Here is a 21,430-nt window from a genome sequence, read left to right on the forward strand (position 1 = left end):
GTTCTGACCCCTGGTTTACAGATAAGCGAACAGAGGCTCAAGGCTTAACCCACTCTCTTCAGCTTCCTCTGCAGGACTGTCACCCCCGCGCCAGGCGGCAGAAGCAGGAGAATCATGAGCTCAGAGCATCCTAAGCTACATAACAAGTTTGAGGCCAGCCTGGGCAACATGAGACCTTGTCTTAAAAGAAAAAAAAGATGGGCGGTGGTGGCGCACGCCTTTAATCCCAGCAGAGGCACCTTGCGCCAGGAGGCAAAGGCAGGAGGATCTCTTGAGTTCGAGGCCAGCCTGGTCTACAGGGCGAGTTCCGGTCAAGCCTGGGCTACACAGTGAAAAGGATCTGGAGAGCAGCCTCAGTCAGTAAAGTGCTTGCCACGGAAGCCCGAAGACCTGAGTCAGAATACCCAGCAGACACATTGTGGGCAGACGGAACCGGCTCCTGCAAGTTGCCCTCTGACCTCCACAAACTCGCTGCCGTGCACGCGCATAAAATAAATCTAAAACCACAGGGAACCGTTGAGCCGGTTTTACTAACTGCTTTGGTGACTGGTGACCCCTGACAGGGTGGCCTGGGGTGCGGCAGAAGGAAAGTGCAGACAGCGGAGAGCTCGGAGGGGGTCAGGGAACCTCAATCCCTGAGATAATGGGGAGCCCGCGCCCCAGTCACCAGCCTACGGGGACCCCAGCTCCTCCACATCCAGCAACCGCCGTCCCCTCAGGGCCTCGGGCCCCGCGCAGCGCGTGTCGTTCTGCGAGAACATCTTATGTCTGTTGGCGTGCAGCCAGCGACACAGGTCCCGCAGGTCCTCATCGCAGACCCAGGGGTTGTGCGACACGTCGAAGCCGTCCTGCATGTCGCGGGCCGGCCTCCCCAGCGACGCCAACAGGCCGGGAGGCGTACTGGATAGAGAGTTGTTGGACAGATCCAACATGTCCAGTTGCAGGAGGCCCCTGAAGGCGCCGGCCGCCACCGAGGCCAGCCGGTTGTCGCTCAGGAACAGGACGCGCAGAAAGGGCTGGGGCGCGAGCGGGTCGTCCCCCAGCCTCCGCAGCCGGTTCCCTTCCAAGTGCAGGCGCTGCAGCCGCTTCGGGCCCCGCAGGAGGCCGGCGGGCAGAGTCTCCAGCAGGTTGTGGCCCAGGTCCAGGGTGCTCAGGGCGCGCAGGCCAGTGAGGAACCCGGGGGGCAGCGCGCGCAGCTGGTTCCCCGCCAGGTCCAGGTGGCTCAGGGCGCGCAGGCCCCACAGCCACCGCGCGCTCGCGTCCCGCAGCCGGTTGTCCCGCAAGACCAGGGTGCGCAGGGCCACCGAGGAGAGGAAGAGCCCCAGGGGCAGTCGGCGGAGCTCGTTGCGGGTCAGGTCCAGGACGCGCAGACCGGGCACGGGCGCCAGCAGCCCCGGGGACAGGGCCTGGAGGCGGTTGCTGGAGAGGTGCAGCTCCCGCAGGCGTCGACACGCTCGCAGGGCGGCGGCGGGCAGCTGCGTCAGGTTGGAGAATTCCACAGACAGATGGACAGTATCAGCCGGGAGGGGACTCGGGAACTCGGTGGCACCGTGGCACGTGACGGTGGTGCCCTCAGCCGACGGCAGTACCACGCATTCCTTGAGGCTGGACTCAATGCCCTGGGCTGAAGTCACCAAGAGGGCCAGGAGGAGCACGATTCTGGGTAGGCCGGTATTGAGATCCTGGGGGCTGCTGTCAGGGAACCATGGTGAAAATACATCCCCTTCTCCCCCGTAGCCACCATGCTAGACTGGGACAATAAAGGCCTCACGCTTTGTTTCCCGCGCCTATTTTTGTTCTTTAGCTAGGTTGAGTTTATTGGCAGAGCCAGTGAACTCCTATTCACCCGGCAAAGCCTCGGTCACGCTGTTTTCATTCTCACCTACTGCCTCCCCTCTGCTTCCAGAAGCAGCCCTTGTCCAACAGCAAATCTCACCTCTACTACGCTTAAGTTGCTTGAGTTCCTGGGTCTGACCCCTACACACTTTCAACCCACACCCCAGCCCTAACAGATGATCAGTTATTAATTATTCCCAGCCCAACTAGCTTGTTAATTCTAATCTGGTATGTATCCTAGGTCTATTCCTATCTCCCTCATTATGTGTTTGGAAGGGAGAGTCAGTGGACTTCTGCTCATCCTGCAAAGCCTTAGCCGCAATGTCCGGCTTTCATTAACCCTTCTCTGTCATTCTCAAGAAGGCAGAAGCTCCCAGATTGGGCTCCTCTTTTTTTTTTTTTTTTTTTTTTTTTTTTTTTTTTTTTGGTTTTTCGAGACAGGGTTTCTCTGTGGCTTTGGAGCCTGTCCTGGATCTAGCTCTTGTAGACCAGGCTGGTCTCGAACTCACAGAGATCCACCTGCTTCTGCCTCCGTGGGAAAGCTGTGCTCTTTTTTTTTTTTTTTTTTGTTTTTTTGTTTTTTTGTTTTTCGAGACAGGGTTTCTCTGTAGCTTTGGAGCCTGTCCTGGAACTAGCTCTTGTAGACCAGGCTGGTCTCGAACTCACAGAGATCCGCCTGCCTCTGCCTCCCGAGTGCTGGGATTAAAGGCGTGTGCCACCACCTCCCTGCTTGGGCTCCTCTTTTCTGTCCAGCCCCGGTTTGGGTTGTGGCCATCACTGGGTACTCCAGGAGAACTCAGGGTCCAGGTGAACAGAGTCCATCTGTAGTCAGGCCTGGCTAAGTCCTACAGCCCTGGAGCTCTGGGGTCTTCCCTACTGCAGTGGAGTGGAGGTGACCGGGGCCTCGGGCCCTGCCAGGCACCTCCCCTTTGCCTGCTCACGGGGCCTCTGGGTGTCTGTGTCTTCAATAACAGCCTGCAAGCCTGCTGTCCCTGGCAATGTCCCCATGGCTCTGCCTGGCCTGGTGCCAGGTCTGTCCAGCACAGGCCAGGGGAGACCTACCTCCCTCCTTGCCAAGAGGCCATGGCCGCTCTTCTGTGTTCCCTCCTCGTCTGTTCCTGTGGCCCCAGGCAGGTGGCTTTATACAGTCCCCATCCCACCTCAGTGCACAGCAGGAAAGAGCCTGGGGACAGGTCAGCATTGCTACATCCCTTCCTGGCAGTGGCCGCTGCTTCCTGCCCCTTCCTGGAAGGCCTTTCTCCAGCTTTAACTTCCTGGTCTAGGGACTGGTCCCACCCAGTGTCTCCAGGGCTGAGTCCCCATCTCTTCCACCACACGATTTGGGGAGGGAGGTTGCTGCGTGAGGGGGGGGAGGGCTGGCTGCTCTTTGAGCAGGGAACAGGGAACAGCAGGAAGAGTGGTGGGAAAACTCTCTGGTCGAATGCCTGGCACGCTGTGTTTTCTTTCTACGCTTCTTTAAGGCACTGAGCAAGGAGCAGGGCCTGGTTCTGAATTCGAGTTCCTACACAACGTCCTAAAGCAGGTGGTGAGGGTCCCAGGACTCAGTTTCCCCACCTGCACAGCTGACAGTCAAGAGAGCCTCTGATGACTGCATGTATCCGAAGCTCAGCGTGTGCAGGTGTCTGCTGTGAAGACTGCGTCAGACAACAACAGCCAAATCCATTTCGAGGCTATGAATTTGCCTTTGAGGACAACCCTGGCTGTGTGACAGGCACACAGACACACTCGCAGAGGCCACAGGTCAATGTTGCCTCTCTCTCAGCTCTCACTGAGCAAGGCTCGCACTGATCCCCAGCACTGCAATTACAATTACTGGGTGTGCACACCACCACAGCCGGGTTTTTCTGAGGGATTCAAACTCAGGTCCTCAAGCTGCCATGGGGGGGAGGGCGTGTTTTACCCACGCAGCCACCTCTCCAGCGCTTAGCAAGTTCCTCAGTGTTATTAGAGGTTCCCAGGTCTTCACAGGTCTCCCTGACCTCTCCTCCCAGCCTGGGCTCTGAGCCACTAGGAGCAGACTGCCCCCCAGGTGTTCCCAGTCACCCCAGAAAACAGAGCTGACCCAGAGTCGAGGGGGCCGGTGGATGTAAACAGAGTTTTATTGACGGGGATAGGGCTGGGAAGGATTCTGGTCTCAGCTGGCCACGTGGCATGCACGGTCAGCTGGCGGTCAAAGAGGGGACGTCACAAGGGGGGGCGGGTGGCATGGGCCTCTCTGACCACCCCAGGGCTGTATTTACAGGGGGGTCTGCCCACCTCCACCCCCTTAAGACCCCCACAAGCCCTTTAGAAGTAGGTTCCCCCATCTCCCAGCCTGGACCGCAGGTCCCCTCTGCAGAAGCAGGATTTGAACTCCAAACCGGCACCTCGGAGGCCCCCTCCCCCGGGATTTTCTCCAGAAGTCCCAGCATTGGCTCAGCCAACGCCAGGGTCTCTGAGGGCGCCACCACCCACATTCTGAGTCGCACACACGCACACCCACGGCGGCCCTGTCTCACACACACGCACACACACACACTTCTGTCCCGGGCCCTTGCACACGAACAGACCATGCACACAGACACACACCCACACACGCAAGGACCCGGGACCGGGGAGGGGGTCCCTTCTGCGGAGGATGAGTTGAGGCGGGAAGGCTCATATCTGCAGCTCTGCCTCCCCTCACCCCACGTCCTCACCCCCGACCCCGGCTGCCACCCCAAGAACGGGGCTGTGCAATTTCTTAGAAAAAAAACTCAAAATAAACAAAAAAATCAAAGTCTATGCGCAGAAGGTCAAAGGTCGGCCTCCTCCCGCCCACCCCGGGGCTTCGTGTCCTGAATCCTCCGAGATGGAGGGGGCTCTTGTGCTTCCCTGTGGCGAGGGGACCCCCACACATGTGGGTGGGGGACGGACGCACCCCACTCGGAGCCGGTGGGGCCCGGTGACCTGAGCTCGCGCCGCCCCCCCCCTGCCCCGGTCGCTGTGGTTGGCACCGTCGAGGCGTCCACCTGGCCTAGGGCACAGGGGGTGCAGTCCGCTCACCTGCCCCGCAGGGCAGAAGGTGCGTCGAGTCCGCGTGTGGGTGGCGGCGGGGACGGTGACCTCCGGGCCGGGCCTCGCCGCTGTTAAACGTGTGCGTGCGCCTCAGGGCTGCTGCGGGGGGCCCGTGGGGACCCGGCCTCCGCAGGCTGCTGGTCGCGGGTGGGCTCCAGGGCCCGGGCAGGCCGTCGCCCGCCAATGGGTCCAAGGGGCCCGTGGGTGCGGACACCACCCGCCGGCGGTCCGGACTCGGGTGCGGCGTGAGCGGGAAGTCGCCGGGGTGCGAGGCCCGGCCAGGTCTAGGGGCGCAGAGGCGACCGTCGGGGCCCGGCTCCGCCGGCACTGGGGGCTGCTCAGGAGCGCGGGAGGGCGCCAGCAACAGCAAGGAGGTGGAGGCCGAGGCCGACAGCAGAGCGTGGCTGTGGTCCCAGGCTCGCGGACCCAGGGCGTGGGCGTGCGGGTGCGGCGTGGGCAAGCGCTTCTGGGGCAGAGGCGTCTGCTCTGGGGTGGGCAGTAGCCCCGAGTCCAGGTCGTGAGGGCCACCATGCAGCAGTGCTGCCTTCGTCCAGCCGTTCTGCATGAGCGGGGCGAGCAGGGCCTCCGGGGGACCCCCGGGTCCGCCGCCGGCACCTCCGCGGCCCCCAGGCCCCGTCCCCCTACGCTCGCCCAGCCGACTCACGCTCAGCACTGCCTCGCCGCCGCCGTGCGCCAGGATGGCCTCTTTGTCCTTGCGCCGGGCCAGCTCCCGCCGCTCACGGAGACCCACGAACCAGCCCACACTGAAGCCAGACACCACGGCGCCCACCACGAACGCCGCCACCGAGGACGTCACCAGCAGGTTCACTGACACCAGTCCTGCGCGCTCATCTGAGAGGCTGGCGCGCAAGAGTCCTGGGGACAGAAGGTGGCAGTGGGGTCCCAGCCTGAAAGCCAGTCTGTCTGCCCTAGATAGGCACTGAGTCACACGCCCATTTTTTGGGAGGGGGTGTTCCACCCTGACCAAGCGCTGGGGGTTCTAGACCCGGGCTCTACCCCGACCACACCCCCAGGCATGAGCTTTATGTCTGAGCCACGCCCCTTGTCCGTGTTTTTTTTCTGGAGTCCGTATCATTTCCTCATCTCCCAACCAGGCGGGTCTCATTTTCATCCCTCCCTGCAGTCGCCACCAGAGGGCGCCCAGGAGCACAGAGTCACTGTCTCTGCCCAAAGCCTTCCAAGGGCTCCTACCTCCCTCACCCCCAGGAATGAGTGTCCTGGGCTTGTGTCAAAACACACAGGGGAGTCCCTTTCCCAGCTTACCTGAGCAGTCCCCTAAACCTGAGGTGCTGGCCCCGGACACATCTTGCTCAAACGTGGCACTGAGGTGGGGGAAGGGGACAGAAGTAGACTTAGCAGAGAACCCTTTGCACCCAGCACGGCACAGGGAGGGCGAACGTGGACCGTGGACCCTCAGATGTGCCCCCCACATGTCATCCTTCCCCATACCTGGTTCCTGGTCTGAGGAAAATGCAGGAGCCATCGGGGGCCCACCCACAGTATGGATCCTGGCTGCCAATACAGTTCCTATGATAGAGCATGTAACAGCTGCTCAGGGGACCTGGGCCATGTGGCCTCCTGGTCACCACAGCTGTGGTTGACTCAGAGTGAGTCTTGGAGGCCGGGGCTACTTCCTCTCCCTTTTTCACACAAGAAATCAGAGGCTCAGGTGTGAAGTATGGCACAAGGCTGGACTGGCATCTGAACCCACACAGTTGGTCCCCCTTGCAACAGCCACACAGTCGGCCCACTGCTCCTCCAACATAGGCTCCATCCTGCCTCAGGGCCTTTGCACAGCTGTGTGTGCTGCCCAGTTCACCTCTCCATAAACCAGAGTTTTCAATGACATCTGGCTGTCTTCTCTGCCTTCGCCTCCCACCCTGTGCCAGCCTTGGGGGGGGCACTCACTTCATGCACCCCGAGTGGAGCTGGCAGCGGGCGACAGGCACACGGACCACGCAGCGGGGGAAGGCCGCCAGCAGGCCACCTGAGGCTGTGTCCAGCTCCAGGCTCAGCAGTCGCTGCTCCCACTCACCACCGCTGCTGGATCGTCCACACCTGGGCACACAGGGTGGTGAATGAGGCTGGTGTGCCCACCCTGGCATCCAGCCGGCCGCTCCCACCTCCCTGGTTATCCCCAGACCTGTCAGGTCGGTAGGTTTCAAACTCCTCCAGGAAGACACTGGGCCCGGTGGTCCCTGAGACACTGGCATTGGGCCTCACGAGGAATTTGAGGACGGTGCCCACCTCAGAGCCAAGGAAGACTATTGTCTGATTGCCCCATGGGCCCGCACCCACGTCCACAGCCACTCGGGTCAGCTGGTGCCTGGAAGACAAGATGGAGTTGGAGGTCAGGTTGGCCCCGAAGCCCTGCAGGCCTCGCAAGTCAGGTATCAGGCATCTCCTAAATTGTGGGGTGTAGGAGTAGTTACACAGATACACACCGACAGTCACACAATGATGCACACGACACTAAGAAGCCATGCTCAGTACTGCCTTGGGCCCTCGGCATAGGCTGTGCCCCTTGCTCCCTACCCCTGGGCATTTGCGTGAGCTGCCCTTGCCCAGCATATCCTTCAATCAATGAAGGCCCTTGATGGAGCCCCGTGCCTCCTCCCCAGTGCCATCCCAAACTACCCCTTCCCCAGCACTCACCGCATCAGAGTCCTCACGATCCAGGGAGCATGGCCCAGAGAAGGTACCGCTTCGTCCATCAGTGGGTGGGTCTTCACGAAGTTGAGGATCTCATCGGGCAGGGCACTGGAGGCGTTGTACTGCATACCGGGAGCTGCACAGCACCCGGGCCTGTAGGAGGACAGAAGAAGGGGAGTCAAGGAGGGTTCAGAGTACCTGGGGTCCAGCTTGAATGGCTCCCCACTCTGACTTCAACCCTCTAAACTCTTTGGAGCTTCAGGACCTCTGCATTCTGATCTGATTTGCCCTGAGGCCTCACACAGGCCATGCCCTCCTCCCCAGGGCCTTTGCCTGGCTTCTCCCTCGACAAATGAAGGTCACTGACATGTTGCTTCCTCCACCAGCTTCTCTCATTCTCCTCCATCATCTCCTCTCCCAAGCTGGCCATCACTGTCACCTGGGCCGTGGCACTTGGTCTTCAGGTACTGGCGTCCAGATGGACTCCGGGGACTTCTGCTCTCGGAAGCGGCCTTCAAATACAGCAGCCACTTGGTTCATGTCGAAGGCGCAGACGGCTGAGCCAGGGATGCTGCCGAGGAGGGGAGAGACACTGCTGAGCCAGGTGGGGATGGAGCAACACAAGCCACTCTACCTCCCGAACACCCCCAGGGCCTTTGCATCTGTTCAGTTTCCACCAGGGCTTGCTTGACTGTCTAGTGTTCCAGCCATGCCTGCTGACCTCTCTCTATGGATCATCATTTGCCTATGGCTCCCTTGTGCTCTGAGACCCAAGTATGAGCCTTGCTCCATGTGTGATCCTCCATCATTCCAGCATATTTCTTGATCATTCTGGCTCCTGAGACACCTGACACATGAGCCTCCTTCGCAGACCAGCACATAGCCTCTGAATCTTCATTTATGCCTGTTCCCTCTTCCATGCCTGTGTCCCTTCTTCAGGAGCCCTTCCCGCCATGTCCCGTGGGACCACAGGACTCTGGGTGTCTCTTTTTTTTCCTTGGCCCCAGCTTGGCATGGAGGTCTCCTGGAACCAATGCCACCCAACACAGGACTCAGAATGTTTACTGGATGAATGTGCAAACCCGGGGGATTCTGCTCACCAAACACCCCTAGTGGGCGCCCTGTGGCATTGGCTGACCTGTTGCTGGGGGTTGAGAAGACAGCGAGGATCACCGGCCGGCCGCCCAGGCTCACTACCCCTGTCACAGCCTGCAGTACGTTGAAGTAGAAGTGTGAGTCCCCAGGCACGGAGCAGTTGAGCCGGGCCTTCAGGAAAGAAGTCCACTGCTTCTCCAGCACCCGCGGGGAGCCACCCACATCATTCTTGCACACACGGGCCACGCGGGATACCACCACCTGGACAAGCATCAGGAACGTGCATCAGCGTGATGTAGAAATAGCTGCTGCTAGCCATGCAGGACAGAGGGAACCTCCGTTATAAGAACTAGAGAGGACCTGCCACATGGGATGCCAGACACCGGGGATACTGATGGCACAGGTGACAAAGCACGAGATAAATTGATGGGTGGATGGATGGATGCATGGATGGGTGGGTGGATTGTAGCTGACTCAAGTTACTGCTTCCTTGAAGGACTGAAGAATAGATAGTATGGTTTGTGGTCTTGTGTCAGTGAGACAGACAGAGAGTTTTGAGGGATGGATGGCAGCCGAAGCTATGGGGTCACATGACACCAGTGTCTCCAACACTCCTCTCTACAAAGATTTCAAACTCTACAGTTACTCGCTAAATGTCTTCCAGTCTCAGAGGCCTGGGCCTTGCTGGAGGGGACATTATAAAGACTGGGCCCTCTGACCCAGGTGGATTCCATGGTTAGATCTCCTGTCCACCTTCCCTGATGTGAGCTTCTCAGCTCAGTGTCCCCTGCCCAGGTACCCCAAGGGTAGTTTTGTCACCTTTTCCAGGTAGTTAAACTCCATGGCGATTTCCCGGAAGAAGAAATAGACATGACTTCCCCACTCCACAGCATGCACAAAGTAGGGCTCTGTGGAGAAAAATCGGGGTCCAGCCTGAGTCGTCAGGAAGGGGCTCTGGGGCTCAGAATGTTACCAGCACACACTATGAGCTGTGCCTTTTATTATGAAGAGTGGGCTTAGAGTTGTCACTTAGTCAAAATGACTTCACTTTAACTCTTTTAGGGTGAGTGGGGTCATAACTCAAAAAAAAAAAAATCACTGTGTCTAGGCTCCCTAAGCTAACTGTGCTGTTTTATGACCTATGTCCTCCCTATTTGGTGGAGAACTAGGCCCCAGGGTCTGCTCTCCAGTCCTTCCTTGAGGATCCTCAGCCACACACTTCTAGTATGTTCTGCTTTACATCAAAATCTTCATCTAGTTTCATCTTTAAAAAGATCAACAGACTCTAAAACAGAGATCCCAGTCCCTCCGCTCCTGATCTCCTCCGGGGCTTTTCCTTGTTAGGGAATGTCAGGTAAATGTCACCTCTACAAGGCTTACACTCTGTTCTTAAGGGTCTCACCTTTGAACCACTTGGAGTCATGCTTTACTGTGCGCAGGGTGGGCCGGTCCCCGAGGCTGCGGTAGATAACAGCATCGATGGCTAAGAAGTCAGTCACCGTGGCTGTGAAGAGCATTCCATCTGGATATAGGGGACCAGAGTGCGAGAGGAGCAGATTGGGGTTAGACTGAGAAGGACCAGAGAGAAGCCAGGCATGGTGGCACACCCCTGAATCCCAGCACACGGGAGCCAGTGGTGGGTGAATCTGTGAGTTCCAGGCCAGCCAGGGCTACGCGGTGAGCCCCTGTCTCAAAAAACAATAAGGAGGAGAAGGAAAAGGATGAGGATAAGGAAGAAGAGGAGGAGGAGGAGGAGGAGAAAGAAGAAGAAGAAGAAGAAGAAGAAGAAGAAGAAGAAGAAGAAGAAGACAAAGAAGGAAGAAGAAGAAGAAGAAGAAGAAGAAGAAGAAGCAAGAAGAAGAAGAAGAAGAAGCAAGAAGAAGAAGAAGAAGAAGCAAGAAGAAGAAGAAGAAGAAGAAGAAGAAGAAGAAGAAGAAGAAGAAGAAGAAGAAGAAGAAGAAGAAGAAGAAGAAGAAGAAGAAGAAGAAGAGGAGGAGGAGGAGGAGGAGGAGGAGGAGGAGGAGGAGGAGGAGGAAGGGTGGGGCAAAAACTGGAACCTCAGCCACTTCAGCCTAATGTAGCCTGTCACCAGACTGAGCCTGGAACCCATCATGATGCTAGGTTGAGTCTTGGTCCCAGGTTAAGTTTCTTCCTTTATGCTCAGCCTAGCCACCATCCGGACCTTGACTCTGTGTCTAGTCCTTTCTGTCTAGTGTCTTTCTGTCCATTTCCCAGCTGCCTCCCAGTGACCAAGACTCTAGGAAAGGAAAATGCCTTTCTTCGGGCTGGATGGGCCAATGCAGGAATTGCTCACCTGAGAAGAGGGCAACATTGGCATGCTTGGGATCGTAGGGGCAGCGGGCCATGCCGCTGATGTTGTCCCCGAGAGGCTGCAGCGTGTCCATCTGCATGAAGGATGGAGTCTGAGCAATGGCTCTCACCCTGCCTGGCAGCTCCTGGCTTCCCCACTCCCCCACGCCAGAAAAACTCTCGCTTTATCCTGGATTACTGTGTGACACTGGCCAGTCAATTAACCTCTCTGGGCCTTAGTTTCCTGGTATGTGAATGGCCCAAGCCTATTGTCTTGCAGGAAAAGGGGTAAAATCCCGGCAGGCCTAGCGTAAGGGTACGTGTGGCTGGGAGGAAGCATTGGGCAGATGGAGGCAAAGCAGACCCCTTAGGGGCTTGGAATGCCTGAGACTCACACTGTAATTGGCGCAGATGGGGTTAAAGGCGTTGGAGCCGCACACGAAAAGCGTGGACTCGTCACGAAGCAGGAGCACCTTGACGAAGTTCCGACACTCGCCCTGGGATGGAGAGGGAGGAAGGAGGCATGAAGGGTGTCATCCGGTCATTGTGAATATGGCTTGGGCTGGGAAGTCAGCCGAGGCTGACCTAAGGTTTGGGGTTACGTGATGGGATGAAGGTTGGGCATGTCCTGGGTGGATGGGGAGAGGCAACTGAAGCATCCTGCCTTCAGGGAAACCATCACGAGGTGGGAAGAACTTCCCTGAGCCTGGCGAGGAAAGGATGGGGCCCGGGAGGGCAGGGTGGGCTAGGCCACAGCCAGTCCAGGTCCCTCTAACCTCTTGCTTGCCCTTCATCCGACACACATTGATGTCACTGGGATTGGAGCGCCAGGTCAGCTTCTGCCGACACAAAGAAAGTGGGGTGAGGTGAGTGTGGTCCTCAGCACCCCTCAGATCCCTCCTCAGCCGAGTTCCACCTCCCCTCTTGGAGCCCCGGTACTGGCGCCTTCCTCACCCTCTGGTACCGCAGCTCTGTGGATGTGGACGGTTCCAGCTCTACCTGGTACAGGTTGTCTCTATAGGAAGAGCATGGTCTGTGAGATTGGGGGACCTCATCACCGTCAGTCCTACCACAATACACTTGGTGCCCATCCGGCACCCACGCCATCCCTGGCCCGATTTGCGGTTTCTGCCTTTGAAATCTATTCCATATCCACCTCTTTCTCACTCCCAGCACACTGCCAACCTCCTCCTGCTCCTAATCTTGACAGCTTGGTCACATCCAGGGCTCTATGCCAACCTGCCACCAGGAGGCGCCTGTGAGACCCGAGTCCACTCCTAAGCCCCTAGCCAAGCCCCAAGTTCTAAGCCCTCTGCCAAGCCCCAAGTTCCCCTCTATCACTCTCTCTAGGCACCCAGTAAATTGTGCCCAGACATTGTCCCCAACTGTCATACCCAAGTCAACTGTAGGCTCTAGTGCAGAATTCAATGCCCTTAAAACTCAGACTTAAGATGCCTCAGTGGTTAAGAGCACTGGCTGCTCTTCCAGAGGACCTGAGTTCAATTCCCAGCACCCACATGACAGCTCACAACTGTCTGTAGCTCCAGTTCCAGGGGACCTGACACCCTCACATTCAGGCAAAACACCAATGCACATAAAATAAAAATAGGTAGCTGGGTGGTGGTAGCACACGCCTTTAATTCCAGCACTTGGGAGGCAGAGGCAGACAGATCTCTGTGAGTTCGAGGTCAGCCTATTCTACAAGAGCTAGTTCCAGGACAGGTTCCAAAGCTACAGAAAAATCTTGTCTTGAAAAACCAAAATTAATAATTAATTAAAAAAAAAAAGAACTCGGACTTAAGGCAAGTGATCTCTGTGAGTTCGAGGCCAGCCTACAGAACGAGTTCCAGAACAGACAGGAGTACACAGAGAAACCCTGTCTTAAAAAATGACAGCAACAATAAAACCAAACAAAAATCTCAGGTTCAGGCTCCCTCAAACAGCACTTGGTACTCTGAACCCTGGCGTTTGCTCGGGTGAGATGGCTCAGGGGTAAAGTCACCGGCTGCAAAGCCAATCCGAGGTCCTGAGCGGAAGAGACCCACCCCCACAGTCGTCCTCGGCACCCGTGCATGCACCTTTACATAAATAAACACATCACGAATGTCACACATTACGTATGTCACCACACAGACACAAGCACGAAGTAAAACGTAAGCCCGGTGATGGTGGTGCAGGCCTTTTATCCCAGCACTCAAGAGGCAGAGGCAGGCGGATCTCTGTGAGTTCCAGGACAGCCAGGGCTACCCAGAGAAACCCCGTCTCAAACAACCAAAACCGCCCAGCATTCAGCACCCTTAAACTCAGTGCTCAATAGTCTTACAACTCAGTTCAGCACCCTTGAAACTCAGCATTCAGCACCAGAGGTCGCGCATTCCAGTCAGGTAACGAGCCCATCAGGCACCCCCTCAACTGTGCTGTCGTTGTCGCCCAAACACTTGCGTACCTGTCTCCGATGAACAGTGTCCTGTTAACGCGTAGCACCCGCTGGATGTTGAGGTCTTCGGCACCCTCCGCAGGGGTCAGACGACCAGGCCCGCTGCCCACGAACACGGGGTAGTGGCTCAGGTCTAGGGGAGGGCGTGAAAGGAGGACGCACTTGGAAACAAGATCCCGCCCACCTGGCACCCCGACCCTCCCCACCCGTCGATTTCCTAGACTCACAGTCCCTGGGGGCCACGCTGAGTGGAGGTGGTTCTTCCGGGAAGAGACCGTGGGCGACCCCCAGGAGCAGCAGCAGGGGCAGCAGCAGGGCTGGGCTGGGAGGGGGCGCTCGCGGGGTCCGCATGGCGAGGACCGGGTGGCCACAGGTGACACCTGCAAGTCAGGACTGGGGTGAGTGGCGCGGTCTGCAGTTCCAGCAGCAGCCGGCAGGGGGCGCGCGAGCCCCTTCCTCTCAGACTAAAAGTAAAAACATTGATAGTAATAACGACGCTCAGACGTTGTTTAATTAACAAGCGACTTTACGACCACATGTGAGTAAAAATCTCAGGAAATAGCTGCAAACGAAAATGCATTAGGTAATTAAAAATTAATCACGAGAATTACAATAATGGATATTATCTTAAAACATGCGCTTTAGAATCCAATTTCAAAAAGCATTTTAAAATATCATTTAAATTAAAACACGAAAAGGCTGTGAGCCTGGCGTCGTTGCGCAGGCCTGTCATATCAACCCCGGAGAGGCTGAGGCAGGAGCATCATTAGGTGTTGGCGAGCCTGAGCTTAACAGAAAAACCCCATGATAAAACCAAATCGCCACAAAATTAAAACAAAGAGGGACATGATTTTAAATGCAAAGGCTGAACAAAACATAAGAGAATTAAAAGCCCATGTTGCTTTATAAACCACAGCATAAGCGATGGGGTCCCGGAATATCCCACGAGACAGGGCCTGGTGTCCCTGGTGAACTTGACTTTCTATTCCCTTGGGCCAATTCCTCCTGCTCTCATCCATAACTGAGGAATCCTGAGGTATGTGAGTTCACACAAGGGACCCCAGCCCTCCAAAACTGAGGATCCTGGGGCATGGCGGCACCGCCCTACCGGAAAGGGGTGCAGTCCAGGTCCCAGGCACCCCTCATGGGGCTCTAAGCAGCTTCATCAATCTTCAACCAGCTCTGGGCCTCAGTTTCCTCATCCAGGCAGCAGAGATTTCTCCCAGGCTTCCCTCCCCCCGCGATCTTGTGTCGTGGGGATCTGGAGCCCCAGTAGGTGGGGGCGATGGAGGGAACATCAGTCCCAGAACACAGTGCTCTAACGTTCAGGGCCAAAAAACAGGAAGACCTTGCGTGGCTTCCTCTCCCTGACCCTGGCTTCCAGGATTTGTGAATCAGAGGACGCATGTCCTCGGACACGAGCCTACTTCCTCAAGAGCTTCCTACAGGGCTCCTCCCTGCGCTGCCCCTGTCTACACACCCCATGACCCCAGACTGTAGGAGGCTCCTCTCAGCACTGTGGCCGCCCTGACCCCCTGGCTACCCTCACTGGGGATGCTAGGTGGGAGCCCCACCCTGGCCACGCCCCAGTCTCTCAACACCCCCAACCCCTCACTAGGGGAAATCTAGTAGGGGGCTCCACCCTGACCACGCCCCCAGCCCTCTCTCTGGGGGATTCTAGGCGGGGCTTCACCCTGACCACGCCCCCATCCCCCACTGGGGGATTCTAGGCGGGGCTCCACTATGACCACGCCCCCAGCCCCTCACTGGGGAATTCTAGGTCTGATTCTATAGCTCTGGACTCAGAGTTCAGGGAACACAATCACAGGAGTCGCAATGGGGAGCTCTGTTTTCAACAAAAGTCCCTGTCCCCCAAAATAAGATGGACTATTAAACTTAATTTTTTTTGAGATTGGTTCTTACTATGTAGACCAGGCTGGCCTGACCCTCCTTGAGATCCACCCCACAACCCTGAATCTGGGTCTTCAAGGCAACGCTATTGAATTGGGGTTCCAACCATTCTCTGACACGCTGCATGATACGCCGCAGCCTCCTTGCACCCCAAGGCCCCTCCACACCATCCAGGATGCCTCCCCTCCCGGCTCCACTCAGCTCAGGGTCACCCATACTTGTGCCACATTTTCCACTCATCCATGAAGTTCTTCAGCAAACGGGAGAGAAGGACACTCTGGGTCTCTTTCCTCCAGGCTCCCAGCACCTCCCTCAGACCTCAGCCCACTGTCCCCCGCCCCATCACCCCTCCTCCCTTTCTGTGCCCCTCCCCACTGCTCCTCCAACTGTGCTAGGTGCCCACACGACTCCCCTACGGTCAGGTATACCTTTGGCACTTAATAGTCACCATATGTGAATACATGATCACCACCGAGAGCTGTGCCCTGCTGCCTCAGTGTCCCCAGTCCCCTGACATACACCCACGGTCACCCCATCACGGAACCTGTCCTAGTGTGAGTGACCACCCACACGTTTTAAATGTGTCCCTGGGTGCACCCCCACCCCCGGCACCTGCCTGCGTGCCTCCCCCACATGGCTTCCAGGGACTCTGGTTCATGTGACAGTCCAATCTCACTGGCTGTGTGGGGAAACTGAGGCCCGGCACGTGGGATGGGCAGGCCCAACCAGAGGTCAAGGACCATCACTTCCGGACTCTGCCTTCAGAGACACAACTGCAAATGTCCCAGATGTCACAAGTGAGCCTGGGGGCAGAACTCCTCCAGCTGGTGGTAGTCTCTGGCTGCCCAGGGGTCTTGGCTGACCCCTAACCCAAACTCCTCATCCCCACCCTCACCCAACCCCATCCCCCTCCCTCAGTTCACCTTACACCTCCTCACCCACCACCCCAAACTCCTCACCCCCTCATCTCCATAAGCAAGTTCTAAATTCAGTCCCTCTTGATTTCAGGGGGACGGGGATGCTGTGGAAGGGTCCCCCCACCTTCCTGCCCCCCCCATTCCTCATGACCACCAAGCAAGTAACAGCTGGGCTCTCCAGACTCTGTCCCTCACCAGGCTGTGACTCTGACAGACCCTCAACTGATGGCAATCCCCTGCCTTCTCCTGCCTCCTGCTTCCCCAGTGGCACTGGCTTCCCCGGGGGATCAGGTGACTGGCAGCAGCCAGAGCTGGCCTGGTCTGGTTACTGGCTCCCCTTACAGCTACCCCCAGCTGCTTTGTGCCCCACTTAGCAAAGGCGGAGGAGGGGACTCAACCTCGTCCCCTCAATTTGAACCCGCTTCCTGACTCCTCGGTTTCCTCACCCATAAGGCGAGTGACAAGCTGACGGCCCTGCACCGTCCCCAGTAAGTTATCCAAGTGTAAGTGAGTGGTGCACAATGGTTGCTTAACTGTAAGGATGTCTGAGCTTGCTGTGTCCTCCCTCTGGGAAGTGAGGTCTGGCCTGGCAGCCACTGCTGTGTCCCCACAACACGAAGCCAGCATACAGTAGTTGCTCAATAAATATCAGGTGAATCAGTGCCCTGAGAAGAGCATTCTGGCAAAGGCAAGCTCACTCCGGACTTTCTGAGCACGGACTCTATACCAGCACGGTCAAGGATCCAGCCGTGATCCCAACCACGCATGCCCAGGCCTTGGCACTATGGCGGGTCAATAGCCTAGGTCACGCGGCCTAGCTCACACAGCACATCCCAGTGGACAGTGGGGCAGAGTGAGGGAACCCGTGAGTCCACTCCCAATGGACACCTGAGATAAGCGCGGGACAGGCTCCACGGCCTCGCAAGGACTGCTGGGAACAGAAAGTGAGGAAAACAGGCAGAAATGGGTCCCAGGGGAAGACCCAAGTGACCACCCATGGTGGGAGTCAAAGCCAGGGACCCGGCACCCCAGTCCCAGCTTTGCGTCTTCCCAGCACCTGGGAGCCAGATCCTCTGAAGGAGTCCACACAAACACTTATGGAGCACCCACTGTGTTCCCAGCTCACATCTGAAGACCTATGTGTTTAGGGATCACATGATGGAGACCTACTGTGTTCAGGATCACATGATGGAGACCCATTGTGGTCCCAGCTCACATGTAGAGACCTACTGTGTTCAAAACTCACATGATGGAGCACCCACTGTGTTCCCAGCTCACATCTGGAGACCCACTGTGTTCAGAACTCACATGATGGAGACCTACTGTGTTCAGGGATCACATGATGGAGACCCACTGTGTTCCCAGCTCACATCTGGAGACCCACTGTGTTCAGAACTCACATGATGGAGCACCCACTGTGTTCCCAGCTCACATCTGGAGACCCACTGTGTTCAGAACTCACATGATGGAGCACCCACTGTGTTCCCAGCTCACATCTGGAGACCCACTGTGTTCAGAACTCACATGATGGAGCACCCACTGTGTTCCCAGCTCACATGTGGAGACCTACTGTGTTCAGAGCCCTGTGGTGGTGAGTCAGAGAATGTCTACCTCAGTTCTAAGAGTAGGGATTGCCTGGACTTTTCACCTGGGAGAAGACTAAAGCCCAGAGTGGGCAGAAGGAGCCCGAGATTGAACAGACACGACTACTGCCCAGGAGGACCTACCTAGGGGTGAAGATGTCCCCAGTTTCTGGGATCCCCAGTATCTGTCCATACTCCCCGCAGCCTGCGCCCTCTATCCTGCTCCCTCCTCCCTCCGCCCCAGTCACAGAGGCCCTCCTCCATCACAGCAGACTGCATCATTCCACTGGTTCCCTTCTACCACAGCGACCCCTGCCCTGGGACTTAGCATGGCCCTCTGTCCCCTGCCCTGGGGCCTGTCCACAGCTGTGTTTCCTGCCCTGGGCCTTAGCCAGAGGGGGCCACCACCTGGGAAGGGATCTCTGCTGCCTCTAGTGTGACTCTCAGAAAATACATGACCACCACCACCCCCCCCAAGCCGGACTTCCACAACAGCCGGCACAGCTCCAGCTGCAAGGCCCTTCTCCATGCACCTTCCCTGATCCACAATGCAGAATTCAACTTTCCCTAGCTTCAGCTGCTCCCTCCACTCCAGCCCCAACTGCACACAGTAGAGTGAGCCAGTATCTGCCTCGGTTTCCCCTCTCATGGTCTGGAAGAGTTCTAAGGAACAAACAGAAAAGCTGGGGCCACTGGGAATGTTTGTTGACTGACTTCCCTAATCACTCAAGGTACCTCTAGAAGGAAGTTCCTTGGGGCTGAGCCAAGTGCATCCTGGGAAATGAGGTCTTCAGCCCGCCCAGCCTGCCGCTCACCTGAGTTAAGAGTCACCCACTCACCAAGACCCCGAGAAGGAACAGCCCTGTGTCAGCCCCTCTGCTCCCAGCGACCCTGAGATCTCGCCATATCCCCCGTTTCTTAACAATCTCGCGTGGCCCCGGGAATGACGCTCCCACTTCCCACTTCACAAAGTTCAGGCACCCTGGAAGTTCTCCCACTCCTCAGCCCAGTCCTCCCAGCTGCCCCTCCAGGGCCACACCCAGGGTCAGCTCGGGACACCAGCCTTCCCTGGAGGCGCCGGTCACCTTTCTGTCTGGCTCACCTGTCCGCAGTTTGACGTCACCTCTTCCAGGGCAGCCACCTGCCTGCCTTCTGCCACAGACAGACAGATGGACGGGGGGGGGGGGGGGGGGGGGAGGACTGGAAGCCCCAGAGGATCTGAGGCCCCGGGAAACGCAGTGGGGGGAAGAAGCGGGCAGAGCTGGTCGCATGGGAGGGCGCACAGAGACTGATCTCCTAGCCCAGGACACACAGCGAAGCTAAAAGTTCAAATGACTTCCCTCCAGGGCCCAAGACATCCAGGGCCACCCGGGAAGAGAGGAACTTGAGAGCGCTCGATTTCCACAGGATAGAGAGAGCGGGCTCCCTCACTTGCTGCCTGAGAAACCCAGGGCCCCACAGAACAAGGCAGTCCCAGTGGGTGTTCAGGGCCTCAATTTCCCCACTTCCTTTTGGCCCCCAGGCTGCCAGCTACTCAGTCTGAGGCTCCCTAGCAGAGAGCAGTGACCTCCACTCTGCCAGCCAGTAGGCCAGGTGGCATCAGGCCCTCCCAGGTCCAGGCCTTGAACCCCAGACCGCCCCACCTCTAACCTCTCAATAACCTAAAAGCAATCGTGCACCCTAAAAACCTGCCAGAAAACTCGAGTCCAGGGGCCGAGAAAGGGAACCAGGCAGAAGCCGCCTGGCCAGGCCCTCCAGTTATCTGTCCTCAGAGCATCCTCCAGCCCAGAGCTTGCTGGGCTGCAATATTGGGGTTCCCAACTCGATTACACTCAGCTTGGGGTGGGGGTGTCTAGAGGCTAAAAGAATCTGGGGGTGACACAGACCTCAGGCAGGTGACAGAACCTGGGGGGAGGGAACGACACAGAGCTCAGGCGCCGGGGGTGGGGGGGCACAGAGACCTGGGTGGGGGGACGACACAGATCTCAGGTGGGGATGAAACACACACAGACCTCAGGCAGAGTGATAGCGACCTGGGAAGCTCAGTGACACAGACCTGGGGGAACAGGCACACGGACCTCATGGGGACACACAGAGACCTCAAGCGTTGGTGACACAGAACAGACCTCAGGCGGGGGTGACACAGACCTCAGGTGGGGGTGACAGACCCCTAGCCGAGAGAAACCGGAATCCGTGAGTCCCTCCTGACCTCAGAGCTGTCGCAGGCCTAGAATTCGCCATCTGAGGCCGAGGTGGGGGTTCGGCCTGGCAGCAGCTCTGGGGAGGCGCCCCAAAGTCGGCGGTGGAGAGCAGGATGGGGCACGTGACCCCCGCCCCAGGGACCAATCAGCGCCGCGGTCGGCCGGGGGGCCACGGTGGCACCCACCCTGTGCGGCTGCTAGAGATGCTCCTTTGTCCCATTGTCGGGCTTTGGGGGGCCTTGGCCGCCCCCCTCAGGGCCCCGCTGCAGCGGAGGCGTTGGCCGTGGTCTGTGTTCCCCCCCCCACTCCAGCTGCGTGGCCGGAGGGGACCGGCAGGTTCCCGAGAGCTCAGGGAGCAGCCGGTGCACCGGGCCGCGTGGGGACCCACGGGAGGTCGCGGCTGTGTGTCCCGCCCCCTCCCCCACCCCCACCCGCAGGCCGTCGCCTCAACAATTCAAAGCCACCGTCCCTGCCCCGACGCGACGAGCCCCGGCCTTGGCTGCAATCCCCGCCCGCTGCGCAGCCCGTTAGCCCCGCCCAGGGCGCTGGAGCCGCGACCGCACGCGGGGGCCCGGGCCAGTGTCGCTGCACGAGGCGCCCGCGGCCTGTGCGTGCCCGGTGCGTGAGTCCCCAGTGCATCTGTCCCCGCATCTGTCCCCGCGTCCGTCCCCGTGTCCGTCCCCTCATCTGTCCCCGCTGCATCTGTCCCCGCAGCATCTGTCCAAGGTGCGTCCCCGCGTCGGTCGCCGCGTCTGTCCCCGCGTCCGTTCCCGCTCTCACCTCGCAGCGCAGGCCGAGCACTTGCCCGGTTCGGCCCCGGCCCCGTAGCGCCTCAGCCCGGGCTCCCACGCGCGGGCGGCTCCCGCGGGGGCGCAGCGCGGTGTCCGGGCCGGGGCCGCATCTCCGCCGCCGCCGCTGCGACTCCCGGCTCCGCCACCTCCGCCCCCAGCGCCCGAGCACGGAGCCCCGCAAAACCCGGCGCGGATCGACGCGGAGCGGAACGCGGTCGGGAGGGGGGGGTGCCTCGGCCTTCCCCGGCCTCAGTTTCCCTCTGTGCTTCTCACCTTTCACCACGGGAGTGACGCTGAAGGCCACGGAGTCCCGCACTGAGCGGAGTATCTCCAGTATACAGTATACATAGACGGTTTGCTATTGGTTGATTTACAATTATTATGACCCTTCCCTCAGTTCTTCCCCCCCACCCCGTCCACTGGGTTAGCTCCCACAGCCCCTGTGGCTCATGACATCATTGAGTCAAACCAGCAGGATCTCTTTTACTTATTTATATTGTTTGACTGACTAAGGCGGGCTGGCCTATGGAGCCCAGGCTAGCCCGGAACCCAGAGTGCAGACTAAAGGCCTGCGCCATCACGCCCGCCCGCAACACTCACTGTCTGAGGGACATTAGAC

At 58.2% G+C, this 21,430-nt stretch overlaps 2 protein-coding genes across 7 annotated transcripts; both read right to left on the reverse strand.

Moving 5' to 3' along the window:
- Positions 1 to 511: 511 nt before the first annotated feature.
- On the reverse strand, positions 512 to 3,051 carry Lrg1 (leucine rich alpha-2-glycoprotein 1). 2 transcript variants are annotated; one of them, XM_038326132.1, is made up of 2 exons: positions 2,899 to 3,051; positions 512 to 1,692 (listed from the first exon to the last, which is right to left on the reverse strand). In XM_038326132.1, exons 1-2 carry the CDS (start codon positions 2,919 to 2,921, stop codon positions 672 to 674), a joined length of 1,044 nt encoding a protein of 347 aa, XP_038182060.1. In that variant the 5' UTR covers positions 2,922 to 3,051; the 3' UTR covers positions 512 to 671. The 2 variants fall into 2 exon arrangements, with proteins under 2 accessions (XP_038182060.1, XP_038182067.1); XM_038326139.1 differs by having other exon boundaries at positions 512 to 1,689; positions 2,899 to 3,042.
- An 882-nt stretch (positions 3,052 to 3,933) lies between these two features.
- Sema6b (semaphorin 6B) lies at positions 3,934 to 20,928 on the reverse strand. Of its 5 annotated transcripts, none has more exons than XM_038326089.1 (17): positions 20,801 to 20,928; positions 13,636 to 13,788; positions 13,418 to 13,541; positions 11,926 to 11,986; positions 11,748 to 11,810; positions 11,367 to 11,468; positions 10,976 to 11,066; positions 10,064 to 10,183; positions 9,481 to 9,569; positions 8,705 to 8,922; positions 8,006 to 8,137; positions 7,570 to 7,719; positions 7,058 to 7,240; positions 6,823 to 6,972; positions 6,364 to 6,441; positions 6,178 to 6,236; positions 3,934 to 5,769 (listed from the first exon to the last, which is right to left on the reverse strand). In XM_038326089.1, the coding sequence occupies exons 2-17, from the start codon at positions 13,757 to 13,759 to the stop codon at positions 4,853 to 4,855; spliced, it is 2,661 nt and encodes an 886-aa protein (XP_038182017.1). In that variant the 5' UTR covers positions 13,760 to 13,788; positions 20,801 to 20,928; the 3' UTR covers positions 3,934 to 4,852. The 5 variants fall into 5 exon arrangements, with proteins under 5 accessions (XP_038182017.1, XP_038182048.1, XP_038182026.1 ...); XM_038326120.1 differs by lacking the exon at positions 20,801 to 20,928 and adding an exon at positions 20,206 to 20,415; XM_038326098.1 differs by lacking the exon at positions 20,801 to 20,928 and adding an exon at positions 19,968 to 20,415.
- Positions 20,929 to 21,430: the final 502 nt, after the last annotated feature.

The sequence above is a fragment of the Arvicola amphibius genome, chromosome 1 (assembly GCF_903992535.2).
Source record: "Arvicola amphibius chromosome 1, mArvAmp1.2, whole genome shotgun sequence".
NCBI classification, from domain to species: Eukaryota; Metazoa; Chordata; class Mammalia; order Rodentia; family Cricetidae; genus Arvicola; species Arvicola amphibius.

What these genes read in the sequence shown, in the direction of transcription:
- Lrg1 (XM_038326132.1), bottom strand. Translation starts at nt 2,921, where the DNA reads ATGGCCTCTTGGCAAGGAGGGAG. An exon ending in GCCTCTTGGCAAGGAGGGAG is followed by an intron (nt 1,693 to 2,898) that starts GTAGGTCTCCCC and finishes GTTCCCTGACAG; the next exon opens with CAGCCCCCAGGATCTCAATA.
- Sema6b (XM_038326081.1), bottom strand. Translation starts at nt 19,090, where the DNA reads ATGCGACCAGCTCTGCCCGCTTCTTCCCCCCACTGCGTTTCCCGGGGC. An exon ending in CAGCGTGGCCCCCAGGGACT is followed by an intron (nt 13,542 to 13,635) that starts GTGAGTCTAGGA and finishes GCCCTCCCCTAG; the next exon opens with ACCTGAGCCACTACCCCGTG. An exon ending in ATCGTGAGGACTCTGATGCG is followed by an intron (nt 7,241 to 7,569) that starts GTGAGTGCTGGG and finishes CTTGTCTTCCAG; the next exon opens with GCACCAGCTGACCCGAGTGG.